The sequence below is a fragment of the Ischnura elegans genome, chromosome 2 (genome assembly GCF_921293095.1).
Source record: "Ischnura elegans chromosome 2, ioIscEleg1.1, whole genome shotgun sequence".
NCBI lineage: Eukaryota > Metazoa > Arthropoda > Insecta > Odonata > Coenagrionidae > Ischnura > Ischnura elegans.
Genome location: NC_060247.1, coordinates 7,309,260 through 7,326,996, shown reverse-complemented (window position 1 = coordinate 7,326,996; position 17,737 = coordinate 7,309,260). Strand labels below are relative to the sequence as shown.

Genomic DNA, 17,737 nt, shown 5'->3' with positions numbered 1-17,737 from the left:
TTTTCTTTATAAATATTTTTTACTATAGAGGCTTTCATGGTAATATTTTCCATTTTAAACTGAAGCTATCTTAACTTTTGTATAATCTCATTACACCCAGAATTGTATTCCGGGTATTTCACGAATTCAAAGGATCTATTTTGGCCGAAAAGTACGCAATGTTTGAATAATTGGCCATTAGTTAGGCCAAATATCGTTATATACCTTCATAGATTTCATGTAAGGGTTTTGCTAAAAGTTGGCTTAGCATTTTTACATGTGTGGACTACGAAAGATGGTAATTTTTGGAAATAGCAAATATCTTCTTTCCTTCATTAGAATTAAACATCAGCTACTAGGATCAAGCTAAATCCTTCGATGCATGCGTCACGATTTGAATTAACTACTTTGTGAATGATAGGGCCTTGTATTCTGATTGAGATTTAGTGCATCATTTTTCTGTTGCTATGATTTCTTTTATATAATGGCACTTTAAAAAGGATGATGATCTTTAATTCTACGAGATAACTGTGTCAGCTGTGGTAGGCCAATTCATATCCATGAGTTTATTCTAATTTTAAGCATGGAAACCTATGATGTGGGTGATTCAATGTTACCATAATGATTAAGTATACGATTCAGCAATTAGTTTTTATCGAGTAATACTTGCCATTTATCTCCACAGGGTTCGGTTCCCGTGCACAGGTCTTCGAAGTGCGGAAATTGAGATCGTGATGCAGCTGAACGTGAGCACTTACAACCCACTGCACAACGAGACGTCACTCAATTTCCGGAGGAACAAGATCTGCCTCAAAGGTAAGGCCAGGAAAAAACTACAGAGGGTTAACTGTTGTTAGGGGTTGGCGTAAATGAGTCATAAACCAAAACAAAAATATATCCGCACTGGTTCACTGTTCGATTAAATTGCTGACCGAAGTTTCAACGGGTGATACTGAAACGTGATAAAAACCTGACTCGATGAATGTATTGAAGGATGTGGGTCGGTAATAAAAGAAGTCATTCTCATATTGATGAAAGGATTTCGTAGTTGATATTTGCTTTGATTTTTTAGTCTACCCAAGTTACATCTCTTGGACACCGGACAACCTTGAGTATTACGTTTCACTACTGTCACATATTTTTCCCACTAATGTCAGTACTAATTTTCTTGGGGGTTGGTAGGGAAGATATTAGCCGTGAAGACTTCAGTTTTATGGATATTGATCGAAACTAATCCCTAATTGAGTTAATTTCCTTTTACGTAGGTAGTATTCATGATTCTTTCTAAGAGAGATTTACTTATAACGTTGGCCGAAATTTATTTTTACTTTTCAACAGTTGCTTGTCTAGCTGGTATCTAATATTTCATGGTTCAAAACCTGAAGAAAGCATTATTTTAAATTTCTCACGCTTTTGATCGTACACTGTTTGAACTTACTGAGTATGGCAATCTCAAATTAGCAATGTAATACATCTAGTTCTATATAATAATAATAATAATAATAATAAACGTTTATTATCGTAGACCTTCAAGGTCCTAAAGACTTTACAGAAATAAAAATTTAGCTTTTTTTATATGATAAGAAGACAGTAATAAATAAAAAAATAACAAAGACTTAGGTACAGCAGAAATATTACATAGAATAGAAAAAAAATAGTATCTTCCCCATAGCAACAATAACTTCCACTCGATACATAACAAGGCATGAAACATGAAGCAGTGTTGATCTGGGGCAAAATGAATTTTTTGAAAAACATAGAGTAAGTTCACAAAGTATAAAAGAACAAGTGACTGTACCGTGGTACATAGTAGCATACAATTGGGACATCCTAAGTCTGATTACTAATTACAGGAAATATATAAATTTACACTCATACACAGGAGGAATTGACATATCGTACATATTATTAATAACAATGAGCTAAATTAAAACTAAATTTAGGATACAATGTGCTTAGGAAGATTCTTCAGTTTTTAGAATCAAGTGTTTGAATAATTTAATTTTGAAACTAGTTAAAGATTGACTTGATTTAATATCTTCCGGGAGTGCATTCCAATGCCTTGATACTGTAGCTACGTAAGATTTATGATATATTTCGGTTTTGTGCTGGGGAATCTGTAGATCAATATGTTGGGAGCGCGTTAAGCGACTTATTATGTTCTTTTTAAAAGTGAAAGAGTTGAATAGGTACTGAGGACAGCTGGATTTAAAAGTTTTAAAGGCAGATACCATAGACAAATAGAGGCGTCTTTCCTTGACTTTAAGCCATTTTAGTTTTCTGTAAGCATCTGTAATATGATCCCAACGCTTTAGATCATATATGAATCTCAGTGAAGCATTCATCGTTACCTGCAATTTATTATTTGTTTCTTCATTAATATTACTTAGCACACCACAACAGTAATCAAAATGGGGAAAAATGAGAGCATTTACGATGGATTTTCGTATGTTTGTGGGCAACAGGCGCTTTGTCTTGTATAAGTAATAAAGCGTTTTATGGCTTCTACTCTTAACATTTATGCAATGCGCATTCCAATTTAAATTGCGGTCCATAATTACCCCCAGATTTTTTACTTGCTCTTCATAGGGGAGAGGTCGATGTTTAACCATGATTTCTGGGATGTGGTTAAGATTTATCTTGAGGGAAAGGTTTCTACTGCTAAATATAATGGCTTTTGATTTATTTTCATTTAGTTTCAGACCATTAGTCTCAGCCCACGTGCTAATATGTTCAATATCAGTATTCAGCTTATCTATAGCTTGTATGAGGTTTTCAGGAGTTGCATGAAGGTATATTTGAAAGTCATCGGCATAGAGAAAATATTGTGAGTGATTTAAGCATTTCGGTAAGTCGTTGATAAAAATGGAGAATAGTAATGGGCTAAGAACAGAACCTTGAACCATTCCTGTGTCCACATTTTGCCAAGTAGATGTTTCTCCGTCCTTCCCTATTACAGCCTGCATTCGTTCGGAAAGATATGATCGGAACCATTTAACAACACTATTTGAGAAATTGTATGCTTTTAACTTCTGCAATAGGAGAGTGTGGTTAACGGAATCGAATGCTTGTGAAAAATCAAACAAAACAAGCACAGTTAACTGTCTATTATCCATTGCTTTTAATATGTCTTCGGTTAGGCGCAGAAGTATAGTTTGTGTGCTGTGTCCCTTCCTGAAACCAGATTGTCTTGGGTCGAGTATATTACGGTCGGTGATATACGCACTTATTTGATCAAATACGATTCTCTCAAGTATTTTAGCTGTGGCACATAGTAATCCTATTGGTCTATAGTCACTCGGATTGGAAGGTTTGGGACATTTAGGAATTGGCCGTAAAAAGGTTCTTTTCCATACATCTGGGTATATACCTAGTTGTAGAGAGGAGTCAAAGATATTTAAGAGAACAGGTAGTAACATAGGTAATACCTTTTTAATAAAATCTATAGGAATTTCATCATAGCCTCTAGCGTTTGTGGTGATGTTTTTACATGCTTTAGTGACCTCTGTAAGTTTCACGTGTGAAAAGAAGAACTGGTTATCAAGATCAACAGCCTCATTGCTGATGGAGGTTTGGGGAAGAATTGCCTTCTTTCTGAGAGAGAAGTAATTGTTTATGATGTCTGGATGTATGTTTAGCTTATCGTCTTTATGTTTTGTAGCGATTCCGAGATTTCGCAAATGCTTCCATGTATTTTTTGCACTCTGGCATTCTGAGAAAAGCGCGTGATAGTATTTATTTTTTGCTTCACGAATCTTTTTCTTCGTAAACTTTCTCAGGGCTTTGTACGATGCAAAGGCATCAGGGTCACCATACCTTCTATATAATGCTCGGGCATAGTTCCTTCGCTTAATTTCCGTCTTTATTTCGGGTGTTATCCATGGAGTTGGTGGGTGGGTCACACGAATAGTGCGAATAGGAGCATTCAAATCAAATGTATCTATAACGTTGGTATTGAAAATTTCTACTTTATCATTTGGGGATATTGCATTCGCTATTGCATCCCAGTCTTTATTACTCAGGTCGGAGAGGAATTTGGAGTGGTCAAAATTTCTGAAGTCCCTGTAGGTTATGTGCTTCACTAATGGGTCTGGTGATTTAATATCATACACTAAAGTCATTTGATTGTGGCAAGACATGTCGGGTTCATCGAATAATTCAATTTTAACCACCTTATTGAGATTATCGACACAGAATAAGTCTAAAACAGACTGGGCGTTGTGCGTATGGCAAGTTGGCCCGGTAGCTAAAACGCTGAGATTAAATCCCTGTAACATTTCCAACAGCCTATCTTTTTCTGAAGAGGGTTTAAGTAAGTTAATATTAAAGTCTCCCATCACAAGTACATTTTCATACATAGAAATGTGATAACCAAGGAAGTTTTCAAATTCTTCTAAATTTTGAGATTTTGGAGGTTTATACATAATTAAAATTAAAATTTTTGTTGGTGGTCGACATACCTCTAAGCATAAATACTCTGGCCGGTTCGAATATTCACTAGGGGACGAACCGATCAGTTCAGCTTGTAAGGATTCATGGACGTATATACCCACTCCTCCCCCTCTCTTTCCTTCACGGTCATTTCGGAAATGAGTATAATTGTTCAATGCAACAAAATCATCTCCAATATTTGATTTCAACCATGTTTCAGTAACACCAATTATATGGATCTTTCTAGAATCATAGTACATTTTAAATTCATCGAAATGTGCGACAAGTGATTGAGCGTTAATTAATGAAATATTGATATTTTTATCAGTGCTAGCATACAGATTTGTCTCAGACAAACACTTATCGCTATTTATAAAAAAAGATCCAGATCTCTCTGAGATTCGATGACAACAACAGGGCCGGTTTCAGATTGCCTCACAAGGATTTTACCGTTTTTCACCCAAACAAATTTTAATTTGCCCTCCTTCTTAAGACCTCTAGCGAGGGCAAATATTTTTCTATTATATTTGGTGAGGGCTTCATCGATATATATTGTTTGATTGATCTGGGAGAGAGAAGTTGAATCGGAGAAGCAACCCGCGTCTTTAGAGCTGAAATTTTTCTTGGCACGACGCTTCACAATGACCTCATTTTTTTTGCTCTGCCTCACAAAACGGACAATAATCGGGGGGGCGTGTGTGCCTGAATCACTGTTGTGGCGAGGCCTGGGTCTAAAAACTCCGTCTATATCCTCGGCTGACACATGCACACCAAGAAAGGAGCAAATTTTTATGACCACACTTTGAATGTCATCATCTTGGAACAGCGGCACACCTCTTATCTCGACTGAGTTTTTCAGTGTGCTTATAGGTAGTAGTGGAAATGTTAGTTGTGAACTATGCTATATTTTTGAAACGTTTCAAAGCCGTGGTATTGATATGGTATCTGTTCCTTGTTTGAACCGCTTTCTTCTGATCTGACTCTGAATAAAATCAATGTAAATACCTTTTTATGTTAGGTAGATTTTTCTGACTCACTCATTGATACAATACAGTTTAGAATGGATAGCTGAGGATAGAGCTTAACCCAAAATAAGTCGCAGACGTGTAAATTTCGCTTATTCAGGGTAGGAGAGGGAATGTGGCTCCATTCGTCCCCTCCCACTTTGATTACTTTTGCTTGGGACACCCGAAGATTTCACTCGGTACTCGAACCCTAAACCCTCAGATCAGTGGCCCGATGAGTCCGATATACTGTGGCTATTTGGCTATCGCCTTCGCTAATTGTGCAGGGATTTAAAAATATATGCATAAGCTGTGCTTGGATTCCCTCAGTACTCTTTGAATGAAATATCGGTTGATTTAGTTTTGATCGTTGCTGCCCATCACCCTGACGGCCTTTCATCGCAATCAACCGTACGAGTGGCGTCGCAACGTTTATGATGAATTATTGATCGCGATGTGACGGAATATTGGAGCTGCCCGCAGCGTCAACCGATTCCTTTCCAATTATCATTTTGGAACGCTTCGCCCAATCGGAATGCTCTTTGCGCGACGAAAGTAATTGAGCCCGTGGGAGAAAGGATTCGTGTTTCCCGCTGGACCGAAGCGCGGCGATCCGTTATTATTAAGCGGAGAGCTAATCCCCATATCCGCCCGAGATATCAGAGAGACCTGCCCTCCTGCTGACGAGATGGGATTTTGTGACACCTCCCAAACCTCGGGCGCATATCCCTAATCGAATTCGGTCCACGGCCGGGAATAAATTGACAGAGAGAGAGAGATGGGCAAATGACACACGCCGACCGCAACGCCGCCCAATAGCTTTCCTTTGTGAGCCTTCGCACGGCGAATAAATGCGTCACAATGTGAACGAATGTTCAGACACGCACGTGCGCACGCTTTTCCGTTTTCAGTCCCTTTTCATCCTCTCCTCGCGTAACACATTAGTTCCTCTTCCTCTCTGGTTGAATGTCAAGAGAGATCGGGTTGGGTGTTCTATCACCAATTTGTTATGGGTTTAAATCTCGGAGCTGGAAGATATTTTTCAGATATCTGCATCTTCGGGGCACCCAATTAAAGGCAGTTGAATCCGTGAAATATCTAGGAGTTAGACTCAATAGTGATCTATCATGGAATAAACATATTCGGGAAATAAACGGTCAAGCTAATCGTAAAATGGGTTTCGTTAAAAGAATATTAGGAAAGTACGACGACAAAGTGGGAGGAATTAGCTACTTTTCTCTCGTTAGACCACATTTAGAATACGCTGCCAGTGTTTGGGACCCTCATGAAATAGGCTTAAAAACAGAGTTAGACCTCGTGCAAGGATAGCTGCCAGGTACGTGAAAGGTCGTTACGATAGTCTTGTTAGTGTAACTGACCTCTTAGATAAACTCGGATGGGAATCTCTGACGGACCGCGGATTGAAGAATAGACTTAACCTTATAGATAAATTCAAGAGCAGTGACTTTTCTGACAAAGTTAGCCATATCTTACGGACGCCAACATACTACGGAAGATCAGATCATATAAATAAAATAAGAGAGATAGACTGTAGAACAGACGTATTCAGAATGTCTGTTTTTCCACGATCAATAAGAGATTATAACGGCAGCGATAGAACTTATGAATAGATTGCATGACTTTAAGTGTAGCCTACTAAATTATGTAAAACTTAATGCATGTTTCTTATTTTTTTATTATTTCTAACAGCATCTGGTAATCTAATTTGTTAGTATACGTGACGTATTTTGTACTGTGAGGCGTGCATGCTCTAATTGCATGCTGCATGCTGGTGATTGATCACCCCTGCCAAACGCCCAAGAGGTGGCTCGCAGGGTATTATGGAGATGTAGATGAGATCTTCTCGCTCTTTGCTTGAGTTATAAGTGGAAGGCACTGTAAGTACAGCACTAACTAAGTCCGTCGATTAGGCCGCTAATCCACTCTTTTGGCCCCTTTCGTTAAGAGCAAACTTATGCCGACGCCAATTATCATTCCAATCTTAATTAAATAAAAACTTTTGAGCTATGCCGCCGCGTCAATGTTTTTTGGGTGCCCCCAACGTTTCCGGATGGATGCTAGTCGCTTTCTCAAGGGAAAGATACCCTTAAGAAAGGGACCAACGTCGGTTGGAAAACGATGGGGCACCCCAAAAATTGACGCGGCGACATAGCCCAAAAGTTTTTATATAATGTGAGAAGTACCCGCGTAAATTTTAACGGAGAATTCCAACCTTTCCTCATGGCCCAAATGACCTCAGCTGTCGGTCGCCGACTCCAAATGCAACATCATGCCTTAAATGTGAACGCTACTTCCTCATTTCTATCCGTCGTTGTCATTCATTTTACCACGTTTAATTACACACGCTTTCTTGTTTTTCTGTCCGGGAAAATCTTGCAACTCAAATTTCGATCACTTCCTGATTACCTAGAGCGCTACAATTTTCAGGATAGCTCAGAACTGGATGACAATGCAATTTTCTTACACTTTTACCACGATTGGAAGAAAAATTCGAGTAATATTCAGAAATAAATATTAAATACGAAGTTCTAGAAATGGTCACTTAAATCCAATGGAGGCGCTGAAATGACAGTAAACGCAATAATTAATCTTTTATTAAAGCATAAAGTAGCTGTATATTTTACCTTCTGCAGAAGCCTGCGATTTACCATTCCTTTTATGAATTGCTCTGAAATTGCTATGAATTGCTACGTGGAATTTTCGACTTCGCACATAACTTATGCCGTCTCTTTGTTCCAATCCACAATTGAATAAGAAAACGCTTGCTGCAAAACGATCTCAAATTCTTTATTGTCTTACGCTAAACCTGACCTATATTGTGCTAACGAGATAAGAGCATTGTTGTCCAGAATCAGTAGAAAAGCAGGAGGAAATATTATCCCAGTTTTAATCATAGCAACCATGCAAGATTGTATTCCCACTGTGAAATGTAGGATGGGTACAGTAGGAAACATATAGGCCGGAGATGATAAGAAATTATTTTTCGCGGATTATAACATGCGAGAAAAAGTTTGCGTAGTTTCACAACTAGACCGATCGTGAAGTAGTTCATAAAAATAGTGCATTAGTCATTCCAATTAAGATTTCAATACGACTCATTATTTCCAATAATGATTAAGATATAAGGCCCTTATCTCGGTAATGCGTAGCGGTATTCCTTCAAATACACGGCATTAATTAAATGAAGCTGTGAATAGCCAGTGCTTACCTATACATTGAAGTTAATAGTACCATCTAGCTATAAATGTGTTCGTATATTTATTATGTGGGATTCATCCACTGAAAAACCATGAAAATTCCTGGGATTCAAAAGAAGTTCTTAAAAAGAGTCAATTCATTCGTTGACCTCTAGATGGAGTGAAACTAATATATTCCGGTGATCTCATATACGGATGACAAATGAAAGTCCTCATTTTAAGGGAAGTTTTTCGTATGAGAAAGTAAAAGAAGGGTGCTATTTCGCACTCGTCCGAACGCACCTTGAATATGCAGCAAGCGTATGGGGTCCGGTGCAGAAAGACTTAATCCGCGAACTGAATAAAATACAAAGGAATGCTCCGCGGTTCGTCAAAACTGCAACGGGCGTATACCCTGGTGTTAAGCAAACTAGGCTGAGAGCCGCTGGAGACTCGGAGGCTGCTCGCTAGGCTTAGATTATTTGAACGATTGAAAGACATCTAAATATTACCCCGTGATATCTTTAAGAGCGACACGGAGAACATAAGATTAGATCCCCACCATATTTCCAGGTCCGACAGAAGCGATAAATTAAGAGAGATATTTTACCGAATGTATAGATATGCGAATTCCTTTTTCCCCAGAACTATAAAGGACTTTAATAAATGCCAGTAGTAATTTCGTAAGAGCATTTCCTTTTTATGTGCAAATTGCTGGTGACTTAACACCCCCTGCTACACGCCTTTTAGGCGGCTTACGGGGTAGTATGTAGATGTAGATGAATACTATTTATAGTGAGATGACTAGGGTTATCCTATGACTACTATTTTACGGCAAACCAATGTCCTTGCTTGCTAATATCTTTCTTGTTCTTTATTAATGGTGATCGACATAATCGTCACCATCATCATCACCATTCTGAAAATTTCGCGCAAATCATTGCATATCATTGGTTGACTAGGTATCTGTTTTCTGAGAAAGGACTACCTAGTCCTAAATTCCCTAGTGGCAGAGACGACATTATTATTAGCTATGTAATTTGGGTATGTTCACGCCTATGTACATACTTTGTCATGATATTTAATAGGCATCTGAAACCATCTAATTTAGAAAGGATAAAAAGAAATTACATTGCTAATTTATTGCGCCCTATATTTGTTCCACATTTTTGTCATCGTTGCAATATGAATGCTTAATATGAGTACTTATCGCAGCAAATATGCTCACTTGTGCATATAAATTCATATAGCTAGTTCTTGACGATATGCTATGGGACGTCAATCAATTGCAAGTTGAAGTTGCGTAACACTGAAGGCGTTCATCGCGGAATGATTAAGGTGGTTGGTCATCGCCATGGCCCAATGTCACTGGGGATTGGGGAGGCAGAGAATGGAGTGTGATGCTATCATTCCATGGGGCCCTTCCGATAACAATCCAATCGCTATTTCCGACCTACTGTATGCCCACACTAACCCCTTCCAAAGTCGATTGCTTATATTACCCACCCTCTTTCACGAGGAATTGTTTCCAGGTAAAGTGAAGAATGTCGGGATGTAGTTGATGGTGTGTTCTTTCACCCCTCTCCAACCAAGTGACGAAATTCCTCTCGGGAAATCGAGTCTGTCGCACGAACGCCTTCTTTTGTTTCCGCGATTCTCGAGCCCATCACGCTCGCAGCGCCATCGTTTGCTCAATTTTGGTGTAAAGGGACACGTGTCTTAATAGGCTCATGGTATACTCTACTGCTTCCCCAGATCTCCAACACTTTACTTTGCATATGCTGCAGAGCTTTAGCTACATATACGATTTCTAAATATTTTGATATTAAAAAATAATAATCCTTGCTTCTTAATGTACACAATCATCATCATCTATCAGCTATCCTAAGATTGTTTTGATGCATTTCTCACTCCTCTCATTTTTTATTTATCACGCACAGAATTCTGTTTTACATCGTTATTAACTTTTTTGAGGCAGCGTGGTAGCCCAGTAAGTGGATTGCTTGGCTGCTGGTCGAGGTATCACGGGTTGAAGTCTCAGGAGAAGCTTTTGGAAACCCCCAGACTCAATCCCCGAGGTCTCCCAGGGAAAGGAACTGTCCCGCATACCCAGAATGTATGAAATTGACGCGCGTGTGGCTTATTTCACGGCGAGCTCTATCCTCACCTTTCCAAACCATCCTTTGGCAGGGATGCCGACTTACAAAAAATATTGGGGGGCCCACACCGAGATACTTGCCCCGGGAAGTTAGTGAGTTTTAAAGCATTTAAGAATAGTCATATGATATACATTAGAACCCTGATAACTCGAACCTCGATATCTGGACACTCCGGGGAAAATCGACAAGCCTGACACATTTCTTCCTCACTCCCATAACGAATTTTTGAGGGGGCTCCGGCCCCCTCAGGCCCCATGGAGTCGGCGCCACTGTCCTTTGGGTTGAATTGAGTGAGGCATGTCTATAATGTTCTTACTTTCTCAAGTTCTTCAACTATTATTCTCCTCAGGATATCTAATCTCATGATGTGGCCGAATAAGCTCCGCCGTCTCCTTGCCACGGCCTTCAAACCTTCTCCCCTGCTTTTCTTAGAACACCTACACTGTTCACGCGGTCAATTTGATATTCAATGCACGTAACTGTTATATTGAAGCTATGTTTTGGAGAAATCAGAAAAACTATATACTAATCTTTCACAATAATTACTTTGCTCAAAATATACTTCACAAGTCATTTTTGATTATTTTACCAGATTTTATCCGTGATTTATTGTGTGTAAAAGTCAATATCTCACTTTTTGAAATTAAATTTGAGTATCTGAACTATTGTAATCAGAAATAAGCATATTATAAATACTCAGTCCAATGTGTAAAATATTTGTCCTTTGCTGAGGAAATTACAGCGTTGGCAAAGTTTTAAATGTCTTGCGACTAAGTCCATAGGCCGGTTTTTTTTAGATAGAAATGTTTGCATCAATCCTCATAGGAAGTTTGTATTTACTTTGTGCCCGTAAAAAACGCCTAATGGGTAGCATTATAAATGTTGCTGTTAAAGGAATGGTTCATGATGATCATTATTTCGCACAGTTACGATAGGACTCTTTCAAAAGATTTTAGCTGGCTAAATGGAGTTTTAATTAGCTCTTCTCAAAGCAATGAAGCCATAATTTAATTTAGAATTTATCAGAGAAATTTGATACAATCTCTTTTGATTGAATTTTTTATAGGAATGTTTCCCTGGAGATAATTTTACTAATTCGCATCCGCAAATCTTTTGTTGCGGAGGAAATTTATTGCGTCGTTTCAATTAATCTAAGGATATGCCGAGTTAAGTTATACTAATTATTCGTGTAGTTTTAATATGACAAAAATATAAATGACAATAGCAGTGCATGCATAGCATGATTATGCTTGGTCCAAGATTCAAATTAAAAGAAAAAATAGAAAATTCCAAAGTAAAGCTATGACAAACACTAAGGTATATTTTGCACCCCACGAGAATAGAATTGCACGGTTTCAAAGCCTTATCGCTCACCCCCTTTTCGCCACTCCATCGATGGCAATTACACCTCCATTCTTCCTTTCTCTCCCAATGGACTCGTATCTGGAATTAGTTACCCATTCTATTGAGTGCATGGGCCGAAAGCAAATAAGCGAACTCGAGCGACAGACATGTGTGTCTATGACATGGGGACGAGATCATCCCGGACATGCGTGCATTCGCGACCGGCATGCGGACAATGTGACGGCGTGTACTGCATAGGGAGGGTGGGGAGTGGTCAGTTATCCGGGTGTCATGGAAATGTAGAGAGAGGGGAAGGGACATAAATTCGATAGATTCGATCCCCTTCTCCATTTGCGGTTTGTAAATCAGAGCAACAACGGATTGATAGTTCTCTTAATATGCAAGTCGTCACCACCCCGAGCTGCTGCGCCGAACGGGCTTGACAGCCATCCACCTCATCCCACTCCGAGCGTCGCAGCGATATTGGCGCCCCTGGTGCAGGGGCGGCGTTATTACAGTAACATCGTAGCTGGGAGCGGTTGCCCCGGATCCGTGGAGCAATACTGTCAAAATAACGACCATTGATCTCTTATTATCCAGAGGTAAATAAACCGGAAATACCAAAGCTGACTGAAAATTTCAGGCGATAATTTGATCAAAATAATCGGAATGGTCCTCTAAGAATACGTACTGATCATGCCAAATAATTAAATCCGCAAATTTGAACAGGCATCTAATTTTAGCGTGTAAATAGTTGAGGAAATACTTTTATATTCAAGCAGCATGGAAGAAAGTTCATCAATTTTTTAAATATTTTTATAAGGAGGGATGTATGTAATGCTCTGAACGCAGGGGCCATTTTTGTTTGATATGCGGAATGTGGGAAAGAAAAGCATTTCTTTGGGAATGGAGATTGTATTGGAAGTAGTGAATTTTACATACATTTTTTTAAAATGGCATTCACAGTCACCAAAGGCAATGACGAAGATGCCTACTTATCGCCTAAAATAAAAGCCTTTAAAAAATGAGGTCATAATTTCTAAAAGTCCATCGTTTTCATCGAGTAGCCTAAATAAGAATATAACTTATCGCTGAATAAGTATATGGGGTGTTCGAATATGTATCGTTTGTAGTTTTTAAAGAATAACTTTTTCTATTTCATATCATATACTAGAATATTAAACATTTATAATTTGACATCCTGAGAAGAATACACAAAAAAACTACTTTGGATTTACTAAAATTGTTATGATCCGCAAGCGTTGATATGTTTGTGTGCAATAACTTCAGTGTCTAATGTTTTGATGCAATTTTCATATTCCAAAACTATCCAATAATTAAGGGTATCGACTCACTTTAAAACTTTCAAGTTTGAGAATTTTCAATACACCGTGTAAGCTATAGTCTTGGACAAATCGTACAGTGAAAGTTCAGAAAGTGTGCGATCGATATATTTAATATATGATGTTAGGTTGTTCCGGCGTATCAGATGCAGAAAAATTTCTCGGGTTTTCCACCGGTCACACCGAGGGGATCCTTCACTCTCACTAGTTGATTTCTGAGCTTTGGAGGTGGTAAATCGATCGTTTTAATATTATATCTGTCCATAATCTGTCTGAAGACACCAGGAGAAATTTACGAAATTCCATGCGAGTGCGGGAAGACATATATTGGAGAGACAAGTCGGACCATTGAAACTAGGACCAAGGAACATGAGAGGTACATACGGCTAACCCAACCGGAAAAGTCTGACGTGGCAGAGCAGAGCATCAGTGAGGACCATACCATAAAATGGAAGGGGACGGGACTGCTATGCCGGGCACATGGCTACTGGAACCGCCCTATCTAGGAAGCCATTCAGATCTGCATCAACCGCAACAACATCGACAGAGACACTGGGTTTTAAATCAACAATGCTGAAACAATGCTGGAGAACAATAATGAAATCATTTATTTGCAACAAAAATGGCGGGAAAAGCACAACACGCGGGAACCAATCAAGTTACACCTGACCACGGATGGGGGGTATATATACTGGACAAATTTCGAAGAACGGCATTCGGAGATCCCCTGAGGTTGATCATCAAGTCGCGCCTGAAACGCCGGGAGATATGGAGAATACTTTAAATCTGGGAAATGACTATTTTATTTGCACGATTTCTTTTATGGCTATCAAGTCATGTGGTAATTTTGCGACCGCCTCACACCTCCCTTTATCCCTTACAATCCTTTTAATTTAGGAGACTTCGATTCATAAGTAAACAATCGGAAAACCTCACCGAATCACCGTAGTACCTTCACAAATATCGGATTTTAAAGCATGAGATAACATTGAGCATGGCCTATCGAGTTTGTTATCGATGGAAAATGCAATTTGGATGATGGCATATTATTACTTTTTAGAGAGATAACATGGCTGCCAACGGCTAACAAATTCTTTTAAAATGTACATTCGACGCTATTACGAGCTAATTATTCGTGGGTTGCTTCCCCCGCGGCTTTGAATGAATGTCTGCGTACTGGCTCAGAAGTGAGCTTAGCAGGGGAAGTGTCGTCTGCATCGGATGGTGACCGCGAGTGAGGCAAACACCGGTCTCATCATTCGACTCTTTCCGGGTGGCATTGGCCAGCGATGGGAGAGAGTGGGTTCAACAATCGAAAGAGAGCCATCCCCCTCTTCTCTCTTTGTTCTCCCGTACCCGGTGCGGTCGCGTGGCGTTTGTCATTTACGACAGCGTTGTTATTGCGGGGATGCTTTGGGATATTTTCGTTCTTCTTTTTTAAACCTCTCCCCCTTTTCATTTTCCTGAAAGCGGAAAGAATTCACGCGGTGCGACGTGTTCGAACGGGATTGTTTTCATGATTTTTATATCAATTTGTATCCGCAATGTCGTTTGGAAGCATCGCGGTGATTTGCGACGTCCAGGACTTTCTGGTATGAGCGACAAATGACCGCTTGTATCTGTCACTCTGTGTGGCCACGTACCCTCCGCATCAAAAAATATATATGGGATGAAAACCTTTGGTCGGTTGCGTCGTTAAGGTTTCGCTTCCCGCAGCGCGAGTTTTGTTGGTGCATAAATGAAAAGGGCAGAAATAAAAAATCGCTTTGCGATTGTTCTGAACAGATATGTTCGAAAAGGAATGATTTAATAATCGCCACGAAAAGCTTTATGGAAGAGTCGATAACATTGATTTTATCTCTTTGTGGTTTTTTCCTCTAAATTAATTACTACCGTTATGGGCACGTTTTAGAATAGTCGTCTATTCAATTAGATATTTTAATGAGTAAAGTTCACGGAAACACTAGCTAAACTCAAAAACCGATTGTTATTCGTATATATATGCATGCAATAACGTTTTCCGCGTATTTCTGAGCAAAGCGCGTTTCCCACAAAGAGTATCCCTTCATTCTGGATTTAGCTATTCTATGGAACAAGGACAGAAGATTAGAGCGTGAACAGTCAGCAATGTTTTAATTTTAGTCATGACGATGCGCTCTAACTGAGTGTAGTTAAGTTTAACTGGGTGCGGTCAAGAGTATAAGTGAAATAAGGTTATGAAAATAATAATTCATTTAAGGGAAGAATATTTGTTGTATTGTATCTGTAAATGTGCAAAAATGAATTTTTCTCTCGATACTTTCATCCTTTTTCGCCGCGTAAAGCACATCTGGAGTTCACTTACCTATGCATTATTTTTAATGAATGCATCATTTATGGTGGATGTGCTCCATGAGAGAAATATAGACATAAGGGGCTCATTTTTTTTATAATCGCTTTAGGTCGGGCCTTTTGTAGGTTTAGATGTGTAGGGTGTGATGTGGAATGGGGTGGAATGTGAGTTATGATTTAAAATTCCGCCGCCCTTGCCAGCATTCCTTTCAGCTCAGCGTGGGCAGTGGTGTAGTCACTCCCAATGACCGATTCTAAAGAGCTCTTTAGAATTCAATTGTTCGGAGAGAGTGCGATAAGGATGCGATAGGCGTGTTGGTGGGTGAGGTGGGAAGCTTCAGAGGGGGAATGAAGAGGGTTTTACAAGGCGGGGAACGAGAGCTGTTGGGGCCAAAAAGGGTTGGGCCCAGTCGCCAATCGCCAGCGAAGCCCTACGTCACACACCCCTCTATACTTTTCACCACCCTGCTATTCTACCAGTATTTGCAAATTGCTCTCTAGTATCTCGGTGCAATAAATACTCTGAACAAAAAAAACTTTAGGTCCAATATAGTTTTAAATTCCCCAATATTCAAAAGCAAAAATGCAGAAGTGGAATGCAATTTATCTGCCTGATGGGAAGAATACCTATTTCGTTTTGTTCCATATTATACGCACTGTCAGAGACAGAAAATAATACCGTCATACCCTGAAAAGGGTTTTTGTATTTTTGTAAATTTTCAGTATTCTGAAAATTTTAGAGGCCGAACAGATACCTATGAATCAAACGATCCTGAGTTCAAATCTCTGCTGGGCCCTTTAGTAGGCCACAGAAAATCTTCTCGCGCTGCTTCGTATGTGACCCAGGAAAGGAACTGGCCTTCCCACCCTGAACGTGAGGCATTCACATGGCTTCGTTTAATTTAGAGTAAACTCTAGCCTCACCTATCCGAGCATTCGAGGTGAGGCCGGAGTGAGTGTTTGATGAATTGGTCGCTGGATTCCAAAAGGGGTTGGTCCCACTCGCAGATCGCGAGTGACGCTGGATATCCCGCACCATAATCTTCCCTTTCTCTCACTCGCCGATTTCCCCGTTCCTCCAATCCCTTATATCGTGCGAAAACACCCGACCATCGCTTACTCTCTCCCATCTATCTCCGTTTGCATTCCCAATGCTATCTCTCCTTTGAGAGGAAAGGGGTGGGGATTCAGCCATTTCCTCCCTCCCACCTGCCATCCCTTATTCTGCGTGATTAATTGTGATGTGTGGTCAGCAGCATTCGGGGAGACCGCACCCACTGCTCAACGGGACAGCATCAATGGCCATCCTCTATTCCGCTCGCTCTCATCCACTCCCACACCCACCCCCCCCCCACCCCCCCCATTTCCCTCTTCCCACCATTATCCTTATCTCTTGTCACTCTTGTCCGATTCATCTGAGGCGCCATCTATTCCGCTTCGTATCCGTTTGATACTTTTTCAGCACTCTCCCATGTTACTTTTTGTCTTATAAATCAAATTCATATGCATATTCATGCAGAAATGTATTCAGGGCGATATCTCAGGAGTTGATCGTGCTTTTGTCGCGGAACTTTTGATTATCTCTTTTTATAATAGCTTTATTGATTGATGGACGCTAATAATATACTGATGGCAATGAAAGAAATAGGAGTGTAATTGTTTATCTTAGCTATTATTTGTATAAATTCCAAATGGATTATTCATATCTCATTTTGTTGCAAAAACGCTCCACGTATACTTAGATCGCCAGCGTCTTCACTGATGTTTTTTTCAGAAATTTAAGAACGTATCCATCTATGAAGTGTAACTCTTGATGTTTCAGACATTTTTAGTTGGGTAGAAGTTTTTAAAGTTATGAGTGGGTGAATTAAGAAAATGGTTCATTGTGAGTGCAATGACGTATTCAGTAACGATAGAAAATTCTTGCGTGGCTTAAAGCAGAACTCGGA

The 17,737-nt window shown here is 39.6% G+C and overlaps 1 protein-coding gene across 1 annotated transcript in view; it reads left to right on the top strand.

The window, feature by feature from the left end:
• LOC124173962 (tyrosine-protein kinase Dnt-like) overlaps positions 1-17,737 on the top strand; it is a 358,235-nt gene that overhangs the window by 245,030 nt on the left and 95,468 nt on the right. The window contains exon 4 of the mRNA XM_046553125.1: positions 665-795. Coding sequence (XP_046409081.1) covers positions 665-795 — 131 coding nt within the window. The remainder of the gene's footprint in view (positions 1-664; positions 796-17,737) is intronic.